Source organism: Haliotis cracherodii, unplaced genomic scaffold, assembly GCF_022045235.1.
Source record: "Haliotis cracherodii isolate W230 unplaced genomic scaffold, xgHalCrac1.p SCAF_11, whole genome shotgun sequence".
NCBI classification, from domain to species: Eukaryota; Metazoa; Mollusca; class Gastropoda; order Lepetellida; family Haliotidae; genus Haliotis; species Haliotis cracherodii.
Genome location: NW_027266266.1, coordinates 45570512 through 45593592, shown reverse-complemented (window position 1 = coordinate 45593592; position 23081 = coordinate 45570512). Strand labels below are relative to the sequence as shown.

Genomic DNA, 23081 nt, shown 5'->3' with positions numbered 1-23081 from the left:
GTAGTACATCTATGTAGCAACTGTAGTACATCTATGTAGCACCTGTAGTACATCTATGTAGCAACATAAAACAACAGTAGCAACTGTATATGCACACAGCAGAATACTAAACTAGATGTCATGAAAAAACATTGAGTCTTTCCAAAATGAGTTTTCTTCAAGATTTTAAACACATAACAAAGACTTAGACCTAGATCTACAAAAGTTGCTGAAAATAATATATCTGAAAACATTAAAATCATTAAACAACATAAAGACTTTCTCAAAAGTTCTCAAAAGTTCCCGCGAGGCGGATTTGAACCACCGAGCTAAGGATGTCAGCTTAACCTCTACAGTCCTCCGCTCTACCAACTGAGCTATCACGGGGCTGGGAGATAAGCATTACCCACAATACATCTACCAAAGAGACAAGACTGACAGCTCACGATATATACCTGTGTACCTCACATGACGGCTATAACCTGTTAGAGTTGTTGACATTATGACGCTAATTGACAGGATCGTGTCTGTTACTAATATCACTCTGTACACACAGGAGGGCATTATGTACACAAGATAAAGTACCGTACTTCCTCTAATACTGAACGCTAATTGACAGGATCGTGTCTGTTACTAATATCACTCTGTACACACAGGAGGGCATTATGTACACAAGATAAAGTACCGTACTTCCTCTAATACTGAACGCTAATTGACAGGATCGTGTCTGTTACTAATATCACCCTGTACACACATGAGGGCATTATGTACACAAGATAAAGTACCGTACTTCCTCTAATACTGAACGCTAATTGACAGGATCGTGTCTGTTACTAATATCACTCTGTACACACAGGAGGGCATTATGTACACAAGATAAAGTACCGTACTTCCTCTAATACTGAACGCTAATTGACAGGATCGTGTCTGTTACTAATATCACTCTGTACACACAGGAGGGCATTATGTACACAAGATAAAGTACCGTACTTCCTCTAATACTGAACGCTAATTGACAGGATCGTGTCTGTTGCTAATATCACCCTGTACACACATGAGGGCATTATGTACACAAGATAAAGTACCGTACTTCCTCCAATACTGGATGCTAATTGACAGGACCATGTACACACAGAGACTTACACATGAGGAAGTAGTGTATTATCAGGCATTACACAGGTATTACTGAAATTCATGTATCAACCCAGTGTATCTCAGTCTCTGCCTGTACTGGGGACCCAGTGTTGAGCAATGTCCAAGCTTTTTTTAGAGGTAACACGGCATATTGGTATATTGGCAGGTCACTCAGTGGCAAACTGCCAATCAATTTCATTAGCTCAAGACAATGTTAACAATCCCACATGAATATTTGAGGTAGGGACTAACAATGGGCTGCACGAAGACCCTCCTGTCTGTCTCATCATTCTGTCCTATCATCATCCCATCTAGGCTAGGACCTGACATCATCCCATCTAGGACCTGACATCATCCCATCTAGGCTAGGACCTGACATCATCCTGTCTAGGACCTGACATCATCCCGTCTAGGACCTGACATCCTGTCAAGGACCTGACATCATCCTGTCAAGGACCTGACATCATCCCGTCAAGGAGACATGCCCCCGTCTAGGACCTGACATCATCCCATCTAGAACCTGACATCATCCCGTCAAGGACCTGACATCATCCCATCTAGGACCTGACATCATCCCATCTAGGACCTGACATCATCCCATCTAGGACCTGAAGTCATACCGTCTAGGACCTGACATCATCCCATGAAGGAACTGACATCATCCCATCTAGGACCTGACTTCATTCCATCTAGGACCTGACATCATCACGTCTAGGACCTGACATCATCCCCTTCTAGGACCTGACATCATCCAGTCTAGGACCTGATATAATCCCATGTTGGACCAGACATCATCCCATCTAGGACCTGACATCATCTCATCTAGAACCTGACATCATCCCTTCTAGGACCTGACATCATCCCCTTCTAGGACCTGACATCATCCCATCTAGGACCTGACATCATCCCGTCTAGGACCTGACATAATCCCATCATGGAACTGACATCATTCCATCTAGGACCTGACATCATCCCATCTAGGACCTGACATCATCCCATCTAGGACCTGACATCATCCCATCTAGGCTAGGACCTGAAGTCATACCGTCTAGGACCTGACATCATCCCATCTAGGACCAGACATCATTACGTCTAGGACCAGACACCATCACGTCTAGGACCTGACATCATCCCATTTAGGAATTGACATCATTCCATCTAGGCTAGGACTTGAAAGCATACCGTCTAGGACCTGACATCATCCCGTCTAGGACCTGACATCATTCCATCTAGGACCTGACATCATTCCATCTAGGACCTGACATCATCCCATCTAGGACCTGACATCATCCCGTCTAGGACCTGACATCATCCCATGTTGGACCAGACATAATACTGTCTGGGACCTGACATCATCCATTCTTGGACCAAACAATCCAGTGAATGACATCATGTCAGCATCAATCCACCCAATTGGGATACGATAACATGCATCAATGAAGTCAGGACATCTTCGTCTCCTCTTCTGACAAGCATGGGTTGCTGACGCCCTATTCTAACCCAGATCTTCATGGGAGTTATTGTGTGATAAACCAGTCCAATAAAGTTGATATCTATGCAAATGAGGTCACCTATCAGGAACTACTTTTAAGCTGCATACATCAATGTAATGTCGGCTACACACCCAAGGGCGGTTCACTCAAACATTGTATTCATACACAATCATTTGTAGAATGACATTATATGAAAAAGGGATTATTACTCTCATGTGTTAGTATATCGTAAATATCAGGTATTATAAATAAAAATATATTATGTAAGTCTTTGAAAACACACTCGGCTATTAATCTCAATTTGTGTAACACAAATCTAATTGTCATGAGATCTTGTTAAATATTTACATAGTTTAGCAAATACGAGGGCTGGTCAAAATGTTCTTAGCCTAACAAACAAAACCAACAATTGTGAAAGTATTTTCAATTTTATTTTTCAACATAATCTCCCTGCTTTTCAATACACTTCTCATATCGACAGTGAAGCTTTTCAATGCCAGTAAGAAAAAGGTATTCTGAAGCCACTCTGAAAAACCCATTCACGGAATCCTGAGAGACTTAGAGTATAATACATTTTTTCAAACTTAACACATGATTAACGCTACATAAACACACTATGAACACACAATAATCTGTATAACATATCTGACTAACTGACTGACTGACTGACTGACTGACTGACTGACAATTTACTGAAACAATTAACCTATTCATGTTGGCATCTATTTACCTTTCACCATAAAAATATTTCAAAATATTTATGTGAGCAAATCTGAAAAGACATAACAAAGACTTAGATCTACAAAAGTTTGCGAAAATATATGTCGACACATGTTAATTAGTCAAAAACTGAGTCTACGATAACTTTTCTCAAAAGTTCCCGCGAGGCGGATTTGAACCACCGACCTAAGGATGTCAGCTAAACCTCTACAGTCCTCCGCTCTACCAACTGAGCTATCACGGGGCTGGGAGAGTCCCATCACACGACAGATGCAGTGTTAAAGATCCACAACACTTCCATGGGATGACTCAGATCAATCATCCTGCCTGCCTATTGATGACAACACGCACACACACACGCTACAGCGTCCACAGCTTCACCCACACCATACACTCCACATGACGTAACATACGTACTCAACACACATCGCAACTGTGAACATGTTCTTCATAATGAAATTGTGATTTCTTTGAAGTTCTTTGAATTTTATTTATTTTATTTTCATCACGGACTTGTATAACTTGTTATATAGGTCCATGTTTTCATCATTCTTTTCATTGCAAGATTTAAAGTGCACTGGTGTTAATTATGTCTGAAAATGAATCTCATAACCCTTTCAAAGATTCTGCCTTTGTTTAAATCAAACTTTCATATTTTGTCATATATATGTAGTGGCAGTTCTTCAGAAATATAAAGCCACACTTTTTTGTACATTATTATTATTTATTTAAAAAAAAAAATTGGTAAAATTTCCAACAGATTTTATCTATAGCACTTTTATATTTATTTATATTGATAGTGCAGCAAATGAGTTGTTGTATCAACATTTTACTTATTCCTGGTTGGCAGAATAACAAACCCCATTCTTTTCATTTTCATTTTCAGAGTAAAAAGTTCCACAAAAAGTCTGTCCTAATGGTGAAATGGCTTTTTCCATAAGAAATGTACAGCTGTTTGAAAGGCAAATAAATTTAACTTTTCCTTTTCATCAATACACCAGACATGGACCAGACAATGCAGTGATCAATATTGTGAGCATCGATTGACGCTGTCAGGGTACGATGACATGCAATCAACCAAGTAACCAAGTCTGACCACCTGATCCATTTGGTCGCTTCTTATGACCAGCATAGGTTGATAGGGACCAATTCTAACTTGTGAACCCCACTGTCTTATTGCCGAAAAATTATAAAAATATATCTATTTCTCGTTTCTTGGCAGATTTGAACCACTACTCTAAGGCACGGGTCAGTCTCGAGGATTTGGCTGATTGTGTTATTGTGACCCAATGCCATAGATATTTGTTCATGATTTCGATCACTATTTTTGAAACTGAAATGCTGATTTGATTCAGCCTAAATATCGCTATTATTGACATCACACAACATTGGGGGCACGGGTGGCCCAGTCGTCTAAGGCGCCGCGATTCGCTGTGCAGAGTTGCCACCTTGGGCACACCAGAAACCTATGATTGTTGGTTCGAATCCCGGTTAGCCCCGATTATGTTTCTAGGTTTGTCAGCACCATACCCGTGCTCGTGGGTTTCACTGAAGTGGTAAACGTCTGAGACTTGCATCACTTCGGGCTTTCAACCCACATTAAGCTGACACACCGTGATATAACTGGAATACTGTTAAAAGCGGCATTAAACCCAACTCACTCACTCACACAACATTCATTCATGTTTATAATAAGAGTGTTGTTGTCATATGAGCACCTTCAACTGACTGGGGCAACAATAGATTCAAACACTGCACCAGTTAACAATAACAACTATTCAATATTTATCATTCCATTTTCAAAACACTTCAATATTCATATACCGTATTCAACGTAATAAGCGCCCAAGGCGCTCTCAAAATTAGAAATAGGGGGCTCTTATTAGAATATTATTTTGGTGGAAAAACAGAGTTGAAAGATAAATTTCGTGGTTTAAGTTGACGGCCTGACTGTTTATATACAACAGATATATTTTTCCAGAATTAAATTGCCCATAATTAAGGATGCATATAACACATGAGTGCGTATTATACACAAATAAATAAGTCTTGTGTACATTGATCAATCGGAAGGGGTGCTAATTGGGATTGTTCACTTGCCAATATATTAGCAAATATAGCCGTGGGCGCTTATCAGAGCGGGGCGCTTATTACATCGAATACAGTAAGCAAAATTCAAAACACTGACATCACGATCTATTAAACATTTAACCAGTTTCTGTCTCTTCACCTTTCACTATAAAAATAATTCAATATTCTACTGAGCAAAATGTTAAAAAAGTTCCGGCGAGGCGGATTTGAACCACCGACCTAAGGATGTCAGCTAAACCTCTACAGTCCTCCGCTCTACCAACTGAACTATCACGGGGCTGGGAGACACTAATTAATTATCTCAACTCTTCAAAACCTTCCATACAGAGGAAATATATATACTATACAAGTATTTAAAGACCACCCAATTTTTTCATATGACTACGGTAAATCTGTCATGGCTGGTGGGTGTTGCAACACACAATTGCGGGTGTTCTGTAACTTGTTCGGAGGAAGATATATAGACTGAATATAATTCATGAGTCAATGTAATCAAACAAACACACCTGTCCTATCTCACCCTACCATGGTGGAAATCAATACCCTTTAGGTGATAATGTCCACCTGTGAATACTGATACTGAAATACTTTCCCTGATACACACTTCATGATGTAAGCACTGTTGCCATGGCAGCTTAATACAGACAGACCACTACATTCTCTACCATGAAACCAGGAGATGGGTACCAGATCATATGTTGGTATCTTTTCCTGCCAACCCTATAAAGACTAAAAACTAGAAAAAATATGTGAAAGGCACAGTTTTATTCATCCCACCAGTGCAAACTGACCTACTAATCTTAACGAACATGTCGTAAGTATTTTAACATAAATCTAGTACAAACAAGAGTTTGCCACTAACGTTGCTAGACTCTATATCCCCCTCCCCTGTTGCAGAATTTATGATATAACTAAATCTAAACAAACCCTAACCTTTTTTAACCGAGGTGGAACTTCTGGAAATTGTTAAAAAAAGAAGAGTTTGGAACCTAAGTCCATCTTGTTGCCACGGAAACGTAAAAAATAAAATTTCTAAAATTTCTAAATAGCAAAAGGCACCAGTTCGGCATGTACCTGACAAACCTGCAAAGTTTCATGAAAAAATATTGAACAGTTTATGAGTTTAACTCCGTACACGAACCGTTCCCTCACAGAACCTAAGTCAATCTTGTTGCCATGGAAACATAAAAATAAAAATTTCTAAAATTTCTAAATAACAAAAGGCACCAGTTCAGCATGTACTTGACAGACCTGCAAAGTTTGATGAAAAAATATTTAACGGTTTCTGAGTTATTCTCCGGAAACAAAACGTGACGGACGGACGGACGGACGGACGGACGGACGGACGGACAGAAGGAGACCGTTTCTATATCCCCCGCCAACTTTGTTGCGCGGGGGATAATAAATCAAGGTTTTTGCGTGAAGAGTATGCACAGGATTAAAACTAAACATATTTCTATATCTCATACCTCAAAGCATGCATCATTATACAATACAACTTAAAAGGTAGTTTGTTTAGTTATACCTAAATTGAATTTTTACAAAATACATCTGGTCCATGAAGATCCGGGGATAGAATAGGTCAAGATGACAATCCACCAGTTTATTGTTATTTTCTGAGATCTAACATTCAGCAGTACTATTCTTATGTCACCTGTGAAGATCCGGAGATAGAATAGGTCAAGATGACAATCCACTAGTTTATTGTTATTTTCTGAGATCTAACATTCAGCAGTACTATTCTTATGTCACCCGTGAAGATCCGGGGATAGAATAGGTCTTCAGCAACACATGCTCGCCGAAAAGGAAACTATGCTTGTTGAAAGAGGCGACTAACGGGATCGGGTGGTCAGGCTCGCTGACTTAGTTGATGCATGTCATTGATCCCAATTGCGTGGATCGATGCTCATGATATTAATCACTGGATTGTCTGGTCCAGGCACAACTATTTACAGACCACCGTCATATAGCTGGAATATTGCTGAGTGCGGCGTTAAACAAGAAAGAAACAAACAAAATACATCTACTCTACTTCCAGAATTTGACTTTTGCTGCACTCTAAATGAAGTTATCCAAGCAAAATTCTGTTCAGTTTAGTAACCTCAGCTAATTAAATACGACATTAAAATTTGTTTGTTGTGTCTTAAGATTCTTTTTTCATATCAATGAACATACATAAACATTTCAGGCTGTCAGCATAGACCACAAAATTTTTCTTTCAACTCTGTTTTTTTTACCAAAGGAATATTCAAATAAGAGCCCCCTATTTCTAATTTTGAGAGCGCCCTGGGCGCTTATTACGTCGAATATGGTAATAGCACTAAAATGAACTAAACATATGGCTGAAAGCCAAGTTCAGGCTAGTAGACTTGAAAGGTTTTGGCCCAGACTGCAATTCTTTCACGGCATCATTCATTTACAGAAAAGCTACCAACTCCCAAAATTAGGGACGTCATCATACAAATGGAACAAAATATATTGGGGATCGTGAATATTTGTGGGAATATTTCTTTCTAGTGAATAGCAGACAATTTCATAAAAAAATCCCCCAAATATTCATAATCTCTAATGTTTTTATTTAGTATATATTGCTATATAGCTGTATTGGTAAATTATTAATATCTATAAAATTTTAGTAATATCAATATATGAATACTAAATTAACAATTCACTGCCAGAGAAATGTTTACATCTATATTAAGATGACCATTGTTTAGAAGGTTGGTTGCTTGGTTGGTTTGTTGTTTATTTGGTCTGTAAATAATCGAGTCTGGACCAGACAATCCAGTGATTAATATCATGAGCATCCACACAATTGGGATCGATGACATGCATCAACCAAGTCAGCGAGCCTGACCACCCGATCCCGTTAGTCAACTTTTACGACAAGCATAGTCACCTTTTACGGCAAGCATAGGTTGCTGAAGACCTATTCTACCCCGGAATCTACACGGGTCTTGTTAAGAAGGACAATGAGAAGGCAGAACATTTAATTTTAAGCTTTAATAGGTCAGCCTAGTTCATGGCATCAAATTGATCATTGCAGGTCAACATGGGAAACCTTTGCCTGTACACATTGAGAACAACTAGTTTTATTATTAATCGACATGTCAACCTATCATGCACTTTTGCTACAATTTATTGATACTAAAATTTCCAATCACTGACACTCCGAACTGTAATTGAGTGTGTGACTTTTTTTGTAAATGCTTCCTGTAAGAAATCCAAGCCTAAGAATGTCTGCTTTACCCAATGATATACAAGTAAGGCCAACCATATTTTTTATGTGTTCCTCATCTCGAACATCGACCAGCAAGAGAGTGGGTGGGCGAAATTTAAAAAGAAAAAAGAAAAAAGAAAGAAATGTTTTTCACTAATTGTGTAACTTATTTCATAGAATTTTAAAGTTTAGAACACTTTGTTACAGCTCTTAAATTAATTTATGACGTAGATCAAGTCACTTTGCTTTGGAAAAAAAGTTTTTTTAAACATAGCCGAGCAAAGATCAAGTTGAACTGGGTTTTTTATGTGCAACTGTAGGAGGTTTTCTTTATCACATCAGGGCATAAATGTCCACAGCGGCAGGGAAAATTATGATGAAAAAAACATTTTATTATTTCACATTGGAATGAAAATTCAGGACGGGCAGAGATTGAAACACAGAAAAGGATATGGAGAGCCTAAACCATACCAACCAGATGTTGCTTCAGATCAATATGTTGCCACAGATGTGCCTCAGTCCTGATATAATACATGTACCGCAGCAAAGAAATACAGGGGATACTATATGCCCATTCCAATATCAACACCTGGTACGTACCCCACAAGAAAATTCAATTTTTAATGAAACAAGTGGAACACTCTGATACATTATTTCTCCATTGTTAAAATAAAAAAATTAATTTCACTCACCACAAAAAAATCAAAACATTTGTAAAACTTCTCAACACACACAAAAATTCATTTGTTCAAAACTCCAAAAAGTTCCCGCGAGGCGGATTTGAACCACCGACCTAAGGATGTCAGCTAAACCTCTACAGTCCTCCGCTCTACCAACTGAGCTATCACGGGGCTGATAAAGAGAAGCACTTCAGAGCAGGTAATTCTCTCGCAGGCCCACAGGAAGGGCTTGTAAATCAATACTAGCCGAGGCAGGGATTGACGTCATACAGCCATTAGCTGTAGCCTGGCTGGCATAGGGCCGACCTGCTTATATATCACCCAGCTCCACAATAACCAACCTCTTAGCAACCAAAGAAAATTACAATACCAGGACTCTCTCTACAAATATCACATTTCAGTCTTCGAGTAACAGGGGGACCTCGAGGTCTGCTGTATATAAATCTCAAGCCCCAAATCCTCAAATCCTTATAGGGTCACGCGAAGGACGGCTTGACATTCATGTTTGATTTCAAACAGTGAATCTCAGTGTCAGTCACTTTGTGACAAGTATTTTTAACGTATATATTTTAATGAAACGTATCCGGAACCCAAACACAAGACACTGTATGTCACTAAATACAGTTATAGAAATCTTGTGACTGCTTGACTGCTTGGTCTGAATCAGATGTCTACCTACGGGGAATTATAAATGTTCGTGTTGGTTTGGTAGGTCATTACAATGACAGTGTAATACAATGTGGCATTCATAGCAGTTTCACCTACATTCTGTGGGCCAGGAGAGTGTTTATGGGGGCTGTGTTAAGGGAGGGATTGTTGAGGTATTCCTGGGTCAATGTTTGGTCAAGACAATCCAAGATTGACTCATGTTGTGCTTTTATAGTTTGAACAAATAACTTTTAATCAAATGGGAGCTATTAAGTTTCAACTCATCATTTTCTATAAAATGTTCGACACAGATTGTGTTTGTTACAGTGTTCGAAGTTAAGCATGGAATTTTGGGGGTCATGTTACCCTGATGGGTCCCCGTAGTTTGAGATGGTGGAGGTGAAATGGGGTTTGATGTTGCTTTCACAATTATTGCACTTATATAGCGACATACATGCACATGTGTGTGTGTGGCTGCTTGTACTAGTCCGGGCTAATGCCAGTTTTATAGTGCTAGCTCACTGAGATACCATGCCGCAGTTTAACATGAATACCCCACTCAGACACAGTATACTGACTCCGAGCCAGCCAGTCCTTGATTTAGCCCCTAAATGCCGAGAGCCAGGCAAACAACAAGTACCATCTTTTAACGTCTTTTGGTATAACGGGTCTGGGGATCGAGTCAAAATACTAATAAAACAGACAACAAAGACCCGATGACACACATAATTTTGAACATGATGTAAGCATTGCACATCATTTAATATTGAACACATCTCAGGTAATAGATTAACGATTAATCACTATACTTTCGTAAACCAGATGTGAAAACGAAGAGAGATCTTCATGACTGAAACAAAATTTAGTTGCTTGAGTGAGTTAGTTGGGGTTAACGCTGCTTTGACAGTATTCCAGTTATATCACGACGTGTCAGCTTAACGTGGGAGGAAAGCCCGAAGTGATGCAGGTTTCAGATGTTTACCACTTTGGTGAAATTGAGTTTGTTGAATGTGAAATGTGTACACAATAGGAGTAAACACCAGAGTTTAATCCATCCAGTCAACAGCTCACCTCAGACGAGTTGTAATGTAACACGATACAAAACAAACTAGTCCTGACTGTGACCAGTCTCGTGCCACTAGAGTGTCCAGCACTGTTGTGTGACATAAACCTGGTGTTAAGTTGATTACTGTTTACGAGATGAATATTAATAATAATAGTATCCCAGTATCGAATACACATTTATTAATTGGAGATAAATTTGATGAACTGGTACTGAATAAGGCCACACACAATCAGAAATATTATTTATCATCCAAAACTGGCTCCCACAGGAGATATCGCTTGGATTAGATCATGGTTCTGCTACTGAAACTGTTAGCAGTACTTTTTACACTGAAAACACTGCTAATTACTGTCTATAAACTGAAAAAGTTGGAAGAATGATGTTGGATGATAAATAAAATCTCACTCTCATTTCTTTTGATTTTAAATATATCAACACTCGTCGATATATTTGATATCAAAAGACACTCAGGTGAGATTCTCTATATATAATATAACATAATATAATATAAATATATCCATGATATCAGCATATCAGTATAAATCAGCATTTATTCTGTTCTATATATGTATATATATATATATATACTGCTTTAACAGTACATCAGACCTGTAGTATGTGAGGAGGTTTTGTAACTGAAGTAGACAGTTATCGAAAGGCTAAATTAGTTGTCAGGACATACACTTCCTCCTTGTGGGACGTCCTCACATCCTGGTACACACAGCTATGTCCCTTCCTGCACTGAGCAGCCGAAGCAGTTCATGCTTGTCTGCTGGCCCCAGACTACTAAATGATGCTGAGGACAAGTAAAGATTCATTGATGGTAGTCCTCATTGACTAGCAGCATTTGAGGGCTATAATTCTGAACCATATCTCAATGTCATAATTTTGCTACAAATTGGAAGTGAACAAAACTGACAGAACATGTGAACAGAGTAAACATGATTGCCTGGTTCAAGTAGGACTAGCTACACTAGTTACTATATACATGTATATATATAAGGGGTTTGGGATATCTGCATGCTTCAGTAGATTAAACTTGGGTAGAATTACACTTCAGCAGAATTAAACTTGGGTAGAATTAAGCTTCAGTAGAATTAGACTTGGGTAGAAATAAGCTTTGGTAGAATTAAACTTGGGTAGAATTAAGCTTCAGTAGTATTAAACTTGAGTAGAATTAAGCTTCAGTAGAATTAAACTTGAGTAGAATTAAGCTTCAATAGAATTAAACTTGAGTAGAATTAAGCTTCAGTAGAATTAAACTTGAGTAGAATTAAGCTTCAATAGAATTAAACTTGAGTAGAATTAAGCTTCAGTAGAATTAAACTTGAGTAGAATTAAGCTTCAATAGAATTAAACTTCAGTAGAATTAAGCTTCGGTAGAATGAAACTTGGGTACAATGAAACTCCAGTAGAACAAGGCTTTAATAGAAATAAACATTAGTAGAATTAACTTCCCTGGCATTAAACTTCAGTAGAAGTCCGCTTGTTTTCATGATGACTTCCTTGTTTTACTTTCAACATGTGAATTTCTCAGTGATAGATACTGTGAAATTAATCATAAAATATATACTGTGAAATTAATCATTAACTATATTTAATCATCTGACTCAAAACATACTACACTGTGTCAGACTGACAGCATAACCAGACACATTTCACCAAATATGAAGAATAATTAAAATAAAACAACTTTCATAAATCAGCATTTATCATAAAATAAATTGTTAACAGGAGAATATAGAACATAAACATCAAAACCACTCCTTGTGGTGGCCGTGGTTGAAGCCAGCCGACAGGGGAAGCTTACTCAGATCCTACGTAATCTTATTCAGAGTAAATATACTATGTCAAAGAAACAATCACTGTCACATTTAGGATTCCAGTACACCGCGAGTGACAGGTACAATCTCGACACTTTCGTTTCCGTGTGGCAGAATGCCAACATGATGCTGTGATTACATTACATCATGCCCCGGGGCAGCAACTCCCTGCTGACCTTTCACCTCTCAACATCTCGTTAGTAGTTGTTAGCGTAAACCACACACTACGTACTACTTCCCTTGTAAGCCACAGGCAAATATGTCCGGCCATGTGGAGTTATCTGTATTATGGAGGCAGATCTACTCCGAGAAAAACATCTTGTGCATACATTCATGTAATTCATTCATGTATTCATTTAGCCCTGCTCAGGGGCCTATATCCGCCTCCAAGTCTGCAGCAATGTCAGTAAAAAATTGCAAATTGAAATAAAAAGATCCCAATTCATGTCAGTGTTGTCATAATTAGTGTGATGGCTTGGTCAAGGTGACTGGTATTTCACTGATAACAAAACAAATAAAGAGAAAGAGGTTTTTCAATAATTCATTACTGCATCAAATGTAATGCAAGAAACCAAATGTTAAAATATCTTTGAAATTATTAAAAGCAAAAATTTTCATAATACCAATTAAGATTTTTTTTGAAAAACAAATATCCATTTGCCCGCCAAGGGCACTTAGTTTTGAATCCTAGATAAAACCCCGTTCATTTTTGGTGATGGGCATAATTTTTGGTGAGGTAAATACCTATTAGTCAGTCTGTGGTTTTTGCCACAAATCGGAACCCAGAATCTAGCAATATTCTGTTCACAGTTTGGTCTAATAAGTTCAGCTAATAATCTCCATATAATAACACTGTTAAACATCTACTGCAAATAAGACAGGTTGGGGCTAGCAGACTCAAAAGTTCTGATGACAGACTGACAACTGCATCTACTGTTGGAGACCACCTAGGGTTTATTATCATTCATTGGTCTGCATCAGTTTGTTTATCCTTGATTGGTTGCTATATATGTTATATATGTAATTTCAACAACTAGTAAGTAAAAGAGCATTAAAGAGGCCTAGTTCCATTATAGATGAGGAAGGCTCTACTAAAGGTGAGTAAGGCTCCCTAAAAGGGAATAGGCTCCATTAAGGCTGAGCATGGCTCCATTAAAGGGATTAGGCTCCATTAAGGCTGAGCATGGCTCCATTAAAGGGATTAGGCTCCATTAAGGCTGAGCATGGTTCCATTAAAGGGATTAGGTTCCATTAAGGCTGAGCATGGTTCCATTAAGGCTGAGCATAGTTCCATTAAGGCTGAGCATGGTTCCATTAAGGCTGAGCATGGTTCCATTAAAGGGGAGCATAGCTCCATTAAAAGGGAGCATAGCTCCATTAAAGCTTGCCATGGCTCCATTAAAGGGATTAGGCTCCATTAAGGCTGAGCATGGTTCCATTAAGGCTGAGCATGGCTCCATTAAAGGGATTAGGTTCCATTAAGGCTGAGCATGGCTCCATTAAAGGGGAGCATAGCTCCATTAAAGCTGGCCATGGCTCCATTAAAGGGATTAGGCTCCATTAAGGCTGAGCATGGTTCCATTAAGGCTGAGCATGGCTCCATTAAAGGGGAGCATAGCTCCATTAAAGCTGGGCATGGCTCCATTAAAGGGATTAGGCTCCATTAAGGCTGAGCATGGTTCCATTAAAGAGGAGCATAGCTCCATTAAAGGGATTAGGCTCCATTAAGGCTGAGCATGGTTCCATTAAGGCTGAGCATGGCTCCATTAAAGGGGAGCATAGCTCCATTAAAGCTGGGCATGGCTCCATTAAGGCTGAGCATGGTTCCATTAAAGGGGAGCATAGCTCCATTAAAAGGGAGCATAGCTCCATTAAAGCTTGCCATGGCTCCATTAAAGGGATTAGGCTCCATTAAGACTGAGCATGGTTCCATTAAGGCTGAGCATGGCTCCATTAAAGGGATTAGGCTCCATTAAGGCTGAGCATGGCTCCATTAAAGGGGAGCATAGCTCCATTAAAGCTGGCCATGGCTCCATTAAAGGGATTAGGCTCCATTAAGGCTGAGCATGGTTCCATTAAGGCTGAGCATGGCTCCATTAAAGGGGAGCATAGCTCCATTAAAGCTGGGCATGGCTCCATTAAAGGGATTAGGCTCCATTAAGGCTGAGCATGGTTCCATTAAAGAGGAGCATAGCTCCATTAAAGGGATTAGGCTCCATTAAGGCTGAGCATGGTTCCATTAAGGCTGAGCATGGCTCCATTAAAGGGGAGCATAGCTCCATTAAAGCTGGGCATGGCTCCATTAAGGCTGAGCATGGTTCCATTAAAGGGGAGCATAGCTCCATTAAAAGGGAGCATAGCTCCATTAAAGCTTGCCATGGCTCCATTAAAGGGATTAGGCTCCATTAAAACTGAGCATGGTTCCATTTAGGCTGAGCATGGCTCCATTAAAGGGATTAGGTTCCATTAAGGCTGAGCATGGCTCCATTAAAGGGGAGCATAGCTCCATTAAAGCTGGCCATGGCTCCATTAAAGGGATTAGGCTTCATTAAGGCTGAGCATGGTTCCATTAAGGCTGAGCATGGCTCCATTAAAGGGGAGCATAGCTCCATTAAAGCTGGGCATGGCTCCATTAAAGGGATTAGGCTCCATTAAGGCTGAGCATGGTTCCATTAAAGAGGAGCATAGCTCCATTAAAGGGATTAGGCTCCATTAAGGCTGAGCATGGCTCCATTAAAGGGGAGCATAGCTCCATTAAAGCTGGGCATGGCTCCATTAAAGGGATTAGGCTCCATTAAGGCTGAGCATGGTTCCATTAAAGGGGAGCATAGCTCCATTAATGATAAGCATGGTCCCAATATAAGTGAACACGGCTCCATTAAAGCTGGGCATGGCTCAATTAAAGGACTAGGCTCCATTAAGGCTGATCATGGCTCCATTAATGATAAGCATGGTTCCAATAAAAGAGAACACGGCTCCATTAAAGGGACCAGGCTCCATTAAGGCTAAGCATGGCTCCATTAAACAGGGCATGGCTCCATTAAACAGAGCATGGCTCCATTATAGGTGTGCAGAGCTCAACTAAAGGGTCTTAACTCCATTAAAGACGAACATGGCTCCTTCAGAGTTGTACATAGTTTTACCATGATTTCAAAATTTTAGACTTTTAAAAACGTATTGATTTCATAGTGTTGATGAATGAGTAATTATTTACACATCAAAGGAAAAACTGCAAACAAATGTGATATCAAAAAGAACATTTCCTCACAATCAATTCTGGACGAAACCGATCAATGCATCATCACAGGGTGGCTGGGCAATCTTCCATTGAATCGATCACTAGAACAGTGAACCACAGAAAGGCAGGGCATCCATGTGCCTTGGATCTAGTATTTTAACCAGTGGACAACATGATTCTCTCCTCGACATTAAGGAGATAAAACGAGGATGGTTGGCTTGGAACATCAGCTGAGTTTGTCTGAGTGGGTTATCCATGTCATGCTGCAGAATGGTATCTTAGTAGGCAGCACTATAAAACTGGCATTAGTCTGGACGAGTCTGAATGCAACGTTAAACCCATTTCACCTCCCTTTCCCTATTTCTCTACATCTTTTCATTAGTTAATGACAAGATGAATTTATCTAGGCCTGATCTGAAGCCAATATATGGATGTAATCTGCGAATAAATCATAAAATTATATGTTAATGTCACGTCTTTGTAGAGGTGTCTAGTATTGCACTGACAACAGAACCAATAAAGAAGAATGCCTCTGATTTTAAGAAAATAAGTACTTAAAGAAGAAGCCAAATTTCAACAAAATATTGATTTATCTCAATTTGAAGGTCAAGGACACTTAGTTTGGGATCTTTGTTAAATTCAGGACCTCTGACCTCAGAGCTCTGACCTCTTTCCTTATGTTTAACACTGTTAAATAACATTGTTTTGTTTGCTGTTTAACGCCGCACACAGCAATATTCCAGCTGTATGAGGGCGGTCTGTAAATAATCGAGTCTGGCCCAGAAAATCCAGTGACTGACATCATGAGCATTGATCAATGCAATTGGGATATGATGACATGCATCAACCAAGTCAGCGAGCCTGACCACCCGATCCCGTTAGTTGCCTCTTACGACAAGCATTGTTGCCTTTTAAAGCAAGCATGGGGTGCTGAAGACCTATTCTAACCTGGATCTTCACTTCAGCGTGGATGGATGCTCATGATATTAATCACTGGATTGTCTGGTCCAGACTCGATTATTTACAGACCGCCGTCATATAGCTGGAAAATTGCTAAGTGCGGCGTAAAACAACAAACCAACCAACCAACTGACTTGTGACTCTAAACTTTGAGACGGTGGCTGCTTACATGGTACTTGCATTGGACAAAAAAAAAAGTTTCAAGAAAAAAATAATCAAAGTTTAACCAAAAAGGTGAATGTTTGTGTGTTCAACCATTTAGTGAATGAATATGATCTCAAAACAAATTTGTTCTGTTTAATAAGTAAAATTATTACTGTTCACTGACGAAAGTGTTTCTTACTGCTGTCTACCCACATCAGTACCATCCTTGAATAGTCTGTATCTTACCGCTAGACACTCGTGACTGGGGGAGGTGACGGCCCAATGGATGGCGGCACGCCCGTGGGTATCCTGTATACTGACGTCACCCCCATAGTCCAGCATGAGGCTCAGGGCCGATAGGTTGGCGTCATGGCACGCCTGGTGGATTGCGGTAGAACCATCTGGAAACAGACATCTGGATTAGGCCATAGGCATTTTTTATATTTTTCATCTCCCACCGGGTTCTATTACACTAAAAAATGTAAAACGTTTTGCATAAAAAATTATGTGCTCTATTTCTTGAATAGATATTCAAAGAAGGCAAGTAACTCGCATTAATGCTTTGTTTTTTTCTTTAAGATAATCTCTCCGATTTTTCTCTCAGTCAGTACTCTCAACACTGATAACACTACTGCATTAAATACATTGAAATTTTAAAATCATAAATTTGTGAACCCGATTTACACATTATAAACGACAGACAACACATCATTATTCCAAGGAAAGTGTTTTTGTATTATTCTGCCCACTCCCTCTGAAGCTGATGATGGAGATGAGATACACAAATACCACACAAAGCTGCAGGGTAAAATAGGCTGTATTGGTTCTAAAGAATCAGTTTCTCAAAACTTGGTGAGTTTGGTTTGATGATAGTTTTTCAGTCATATAAGGGTGGGTCCACCTGCTGATGGTTGGTTGATTTGTTGTTTAACGCCGCACTCAGCAATATTCCAGCTATATGACGGCGGTCTGTATATAATCGAGTCTGGACCAGACAATCCTGTGATTGACATCATGAGCATCGATCCATGCAATTGGGATCGATGACAAGCATCAACCAAGTCAGCGAGTCTGACCACCCGATCCTGTTAGTCGCCTTTTACGACAAGCATAGGTGCCTTTTACGGCAAGTATTGGTTGCTGAAGACCTATTCTACCCCGGAATCTTCACGGGTCCCACCTGATGATAGAGTCTGCATGCCGCAGGGCAGGAATTTGGTGAAACATGGTATGGTCAAAATAAGCATTATAGGCTTCTACAAACAAAACTTAAGTCAGGTATTCTAAACCCATGTAAAACTTATATAAAAGTTATATTAAGTATTACCATCATCAGAATAACGACTACCTTATTTCTAAAAACATATATTTTGTTTTTGGTGACCTTATCTTTAAGAGTGATACTTAAAAACTTACCATGTGCAGTTAGGTTAACATCGGCCCTCTGCTCCAGTAGCGTGTTGACCGCCTGCGGATGGTCAAAGTGGACAGCGTAGGTCAGCGCCGTCCGACCAATACCGTCCTGGTCATTCACACAGACAGGATCTGACCGAAAGGAACACAACATTATCGAACAGAACAAAAAACAAACCTCAAGCAAAAAGCTTGAAAAAGTTAAAACTTTAGCAGTGTTAATAATAAAAGGGGGTCCTGGGGTCTTTGCGGTTTGCAGCTATAGTATTTGAATCTCGGGACCCCCGGGACTTTCTTATATTGACATTAGGGTTAGGACAAGGACGCTTCACTTTCCTGCTTCATTTTGATCTCTGTTTGGTTCTCTTAACTGTGGATGGAAACAGAATTAAAACTATCTCTGTATTTGAGTGTTTGTTCACAGAAACTTCAGAGAACAGCAACCATTCCGTCACGTGAATTCAGTTTTCAAAACCAACCACTCAGACACAGGGGCCATGGGCGCCGTTCCAGAAAGCTTCCTTAGCGCTTTGACGATAGTAAATCCTATACTTTAACATAGACTTATGACAGTCATAGTGCTAAGACGATCGTAACTCCAATACTTAAAAATAGACTTATGACAGTCATAGAGCAAAGATGATCGTAACACCTATACTTTAACACAGACTTATGACAGTCATAGAGCAAAGATGATCGTAACACCTATACTTTAACATAGACTTATGACAGTCATAGAGCAAAGATGATCGTAACACCTATACTTTAACATAGACTTAAGACAGTCGTAGAGCAAAGATGATCATAACACCTTTACTTTAACATAGACTTATGACAGTCATAGAGCAAAGATGATCGTAACACCTATACTTTAACATAGACTTATGACTGTCATAGAGCAAAGATGATCGTAACACCTATACTTTAACATAGACTTATCATGCTTATGACAGTCATAGAGCAAAGATGATCGTAACACCTATACTTTAACATAGACTTATGACAGTCATAGAGCAAAGATGATCGTAACACCTATACTTTAACATAGACTTATGACTGTCATAGAGCAAAGATGATCGTAACACCTATACTTTAACATAGACTTATGACAGTCATAGAGCAAAGATGATCGTAACACCTATACTTTAACATAGACTTATGACAGTCATAGAGCAAAGATGATCGTAACACCTATACTTTAACATAGACTTATGACAGTCATAGAGCAAAGATGATCGTAACACCTATACTTTAACATAGACTTATGACAGTCATAGAGCAAAGATGATCGTAACACCTATACTTTAACATAGACTTATGACAGTCATAGAGCAAAGATGATCGTAACACCTATACTTTAACATAGACTTATGACTGTCGTAGAGCTAAGATGATCGTAACACCTATACTTTAACATAGACTTATCATGCTTATGACAGTCGTAGAGCTAAGATGATCGTAACACCTATACTTTAACATAGACTTATGACTGTCGTAGAGCTAAGATGATCGTAACACCTATACTTTAACATAGACTTATCATGCTTATGACAGTCGTAGAGCTAAGATGATCGTAAATCCTATACTTTAAAAAAGACTTATGACAGTCGTAGAGCTAAGATGATCGTAACACCTATACTTTAACATAGACTTATGACTGTCGTAGAGCTAAGATGATCGTAACACCTATACTTTAACATAGACTTATGACAGTCATAGAGCAAAGATGATCGTAACACCTATACTTTAACATAGACTTATCATGCTTATGACAGTCATAGAGCAAAGATGATCGTAACACCTATACTTTAACATAGACTTATGACAGTCATAGAGCAAAGATGATCGTAACACCTATACTTTAACATAGACTTATGACTGTCATAGAGCAAAGATGATCGTAACACCTATACTTTAACATAGACTTATCATGCTTATGACAGTCGTAGAGCTAAGATGATCGTAAATCCTATACTTTAAAAAAGACTTATGACAGTCGTAGAGCTAAGATGATCGTAACACCTATACTTTAACATAGACTTAAGACAGTCGTAGAGTTAAGATGATCTTAACACCTATACTTTAACACAGACTTAAGACAGTCGTACAGCTAAGACGATCATAACTCCAATACTTTAACATATATGACTTATGAAAGTCACAGCGCTAAGATCGCAATGCGGAACTGGATCCCAGTCATAAAACCACTGTGTAATTATACAATGTAGATATTTCAGCTTTTGAACATATGTTTCTTTACAGATCATTATTTATAGCTGATCGAATGCAGACATCATGAATATATGAACTCTACTGGAATAAAAATGGAAAAAGTGCTATGTCTTGCTTATTGTAACTTAGATATGTATAAACACTGGGATGAGCAAAGGCAACATGGGCTTGGGGCATCACATGGACAGATGCAAATTAGAAACTGTCACCATGGACTAGAGGTGAAACCATACATCGGTGCACCTGTGCATCGTGTGTTTTCTTGCGCCAATACGATACATTTTTTCTTTATCGATACACTGCTGACTGACTGAGTATGGTTTTACGCCGCTTTTAGCAATATTCCAGCAATATCATGGCGGGGGACACCAGAAATGGGCTTCACACATTGTACCCATGTTGGGAATCGAACCCGGGTCTTCGGAGTGAGGAGCAAATGCTTTAACCACTAGGCTACCCGACCGCCCTTTTAACGATACAAGACGATACACTTGCTAAAATACATTAATGTTCGTTTAATGACACCCTGGCATTTTTTTCAGTAAAAATCACAAAATGTGTTGCAATAATGTTCACCACTACAAATGCTGCATCGAACAAGTATCTAGCTTTTCCTTTTGACCCTACTCTTGCATATTTATAGTCAAGACATTTACATGCAATTTGACGTAAATATGCATGTCGCGAAATGTATTGTATCGTGACCTTGCTGTATCATTTCACCTTTACCATGGACACCTGAAACTGCATGAAAAAAAAGTTTTGAAATGTTTCACTCGCTGGTTTAAAAATACCCATTACTAAACAGACTGAACCAAAGGGAGAAAAAATATATTGAATACCCCAAGAAAGCTATTAATACCCAAAGTGAATGATAACATGCTAGTAAATACTCAATGGCTCAAAGATTTATCTGAAGCACTGCAATAAACCAAGGCATCGAGTCGGAGCACCCAATTCATAAATTAATCACCTCTTACAACAAGCATAGGTTGCTGGGGACTGAGATTCTCAACCAGGTATTCTTCATAGGTTGAACACTGTTTTTTACACTTATAACTCCATAAATGAAAAAAACATATTGAAGTCAACATTTAACAAGAGTCATCCGAAGATGACATATCCCCCCAGCGTGGCATGTCGGTAAACTGTGTGTACTGTGAAAGATATAGTTAATGTACATGTTGTATGACAACTAGTTTCATTATATGCCAGGGGCTACAAATTAAAAAGATAAAAATCTATAAATAACAAACTGCACTACTAGGGAACATGATTGATGTGTGCAAAAGTTTTGTGAATCTCTGTCGCACGGTTTAGAAGATATGCTCCAGACGAGGACATTACCCTAAGTTCACCAATTTTCAATTTAAATTGAAAAAGGAAAATAAAATAAAAAATCTGTTAATAGCAAAGGCACCACTACATTACCTGCTTGATAGGTGTAAAAACTTTTGAGGAGCTAAGTTCGGGAGATATAGTCCGGACAAGAGCACTACTCTCAAATTTCCTAAGTTCATGGAAACGACAAAAATAAAAAATTCTAAAAATCTCAAAATAGCAAAAGGCACTACAACTGAGCCTGACTGGTAAGTGTACCAAGTTTTGTGAAGCTAGGTTGTACGTTTTAGGAAATATGCCCCGGACAAACAATGATTACAGACGGACAGACAGACGGACATACTGATGGCTATATCTCCCCGTCATTATATGTTGGGGGGGTAAAAATAGTGAGTGAGTGACTGAGTTGGGTTTAACACCGCTTTTAACACTAGTCCAGTTATATCACGGCGTGTCAGCTTAATGTGGGAGGAAAGCCCAAAGTGATGCAGGTCTCAGACGTTTACCACTTTGGCGAAACCCACGAGCACGGGTATGGTGCTGACAAACCTAGAAACATAATCGGGGCGAACCAGGATTCAAACGCACAATCATAGGTTTCTGGCGTGCCCAAGGGACGTAACTCTGCACAGCGAATCACGGCACCTTAGACGACTTGGCCACCCATGCTCCCCACTTAAAAATAAACATGTCAACAATAGTAACATCACAGACAGATTAATTTATCGTTACCAACAAAAATGACAACAGTACGAATCAGTGACAGCCTTCAGCGCAATATTGCCCCATCAATTCTATTTTCAGCAATCACTATTTTGACAGTTTCTCGTATCAGTGGTAATGTCCAATTCACAAGCTAAAGCCCCACACAAACATGAGATTCTAGCAGCAAAGTGTTT

At 39.1% G+C, this 23081-nt stretch overlaps 1 protein-coding gene and 4 non-coding genes across 6 annotated transcripts in view; all 5 read right to left on the bottom strand.

Annotated features, from left to right (window-relative positions):
- LOC139455869 (espin-like) overlaps positions 1–23081 on the bottom strand; it is a 56165-nt gene that overhangs the window by 26514 nt on the left and 6570 nt on the right. For both annotated transcript variants that reach the window (XM_071237411.1, XM_071237413.1), the window contains exons 3-4: positions 18613–18741; positions 17443–17597 (exon numbers count right to left, since the gene is read on the bottom strand). In XM_071237411.1, the coding sequence (XP_071093512.1) occupies positions 17443–17597; positions 18613–18741 (284 nt within the window). The remainder of the gene's footprint in view (positions 1–17442; positions 17598–18612; positions 18742–23081) is intronic.
- Trnay-gua (transfer RNA tyrosine (anticodon GUA)) lies at positions 281–366 on the bottom strand. The gene is given in 2 exon segments: positions 281–316; positions 330–366. It is a non-coding gene; the product is annotated as a tRNA-Tyr (tRNA).
- Trnay-gua (transfer RNA tyrosine (anticodon GUA)) lies at positions 3485–3570 on the bottom strand. Its single transcript is given in 2 exon segments — positions 3485–3520; positions 3534–3570. It is a non-coding gene; the product is annotated as a tRNA-Tyr (tRNA).
- On the bottom strand, positions 5609–5694 carry Trnay-gua (transfer RNA tyrosine (anticodon GUA)). The gene is given in 2 exon segments: positions 5609–5644; positions 5658–5694. It is a non-coding gene; the product is annotated as a tRNA-Tyr (tRNA).
- On the bottom strand, positions 9403–9488 carry Trnay-gua (transfer RNA tyrosine (anticodon GUA)). The gene is given in 2 exon segments: positions 9403–9438; positions 9452–9488. It is a non-coding gene; the product is annotated as a tRNA-Tyr (tRNA).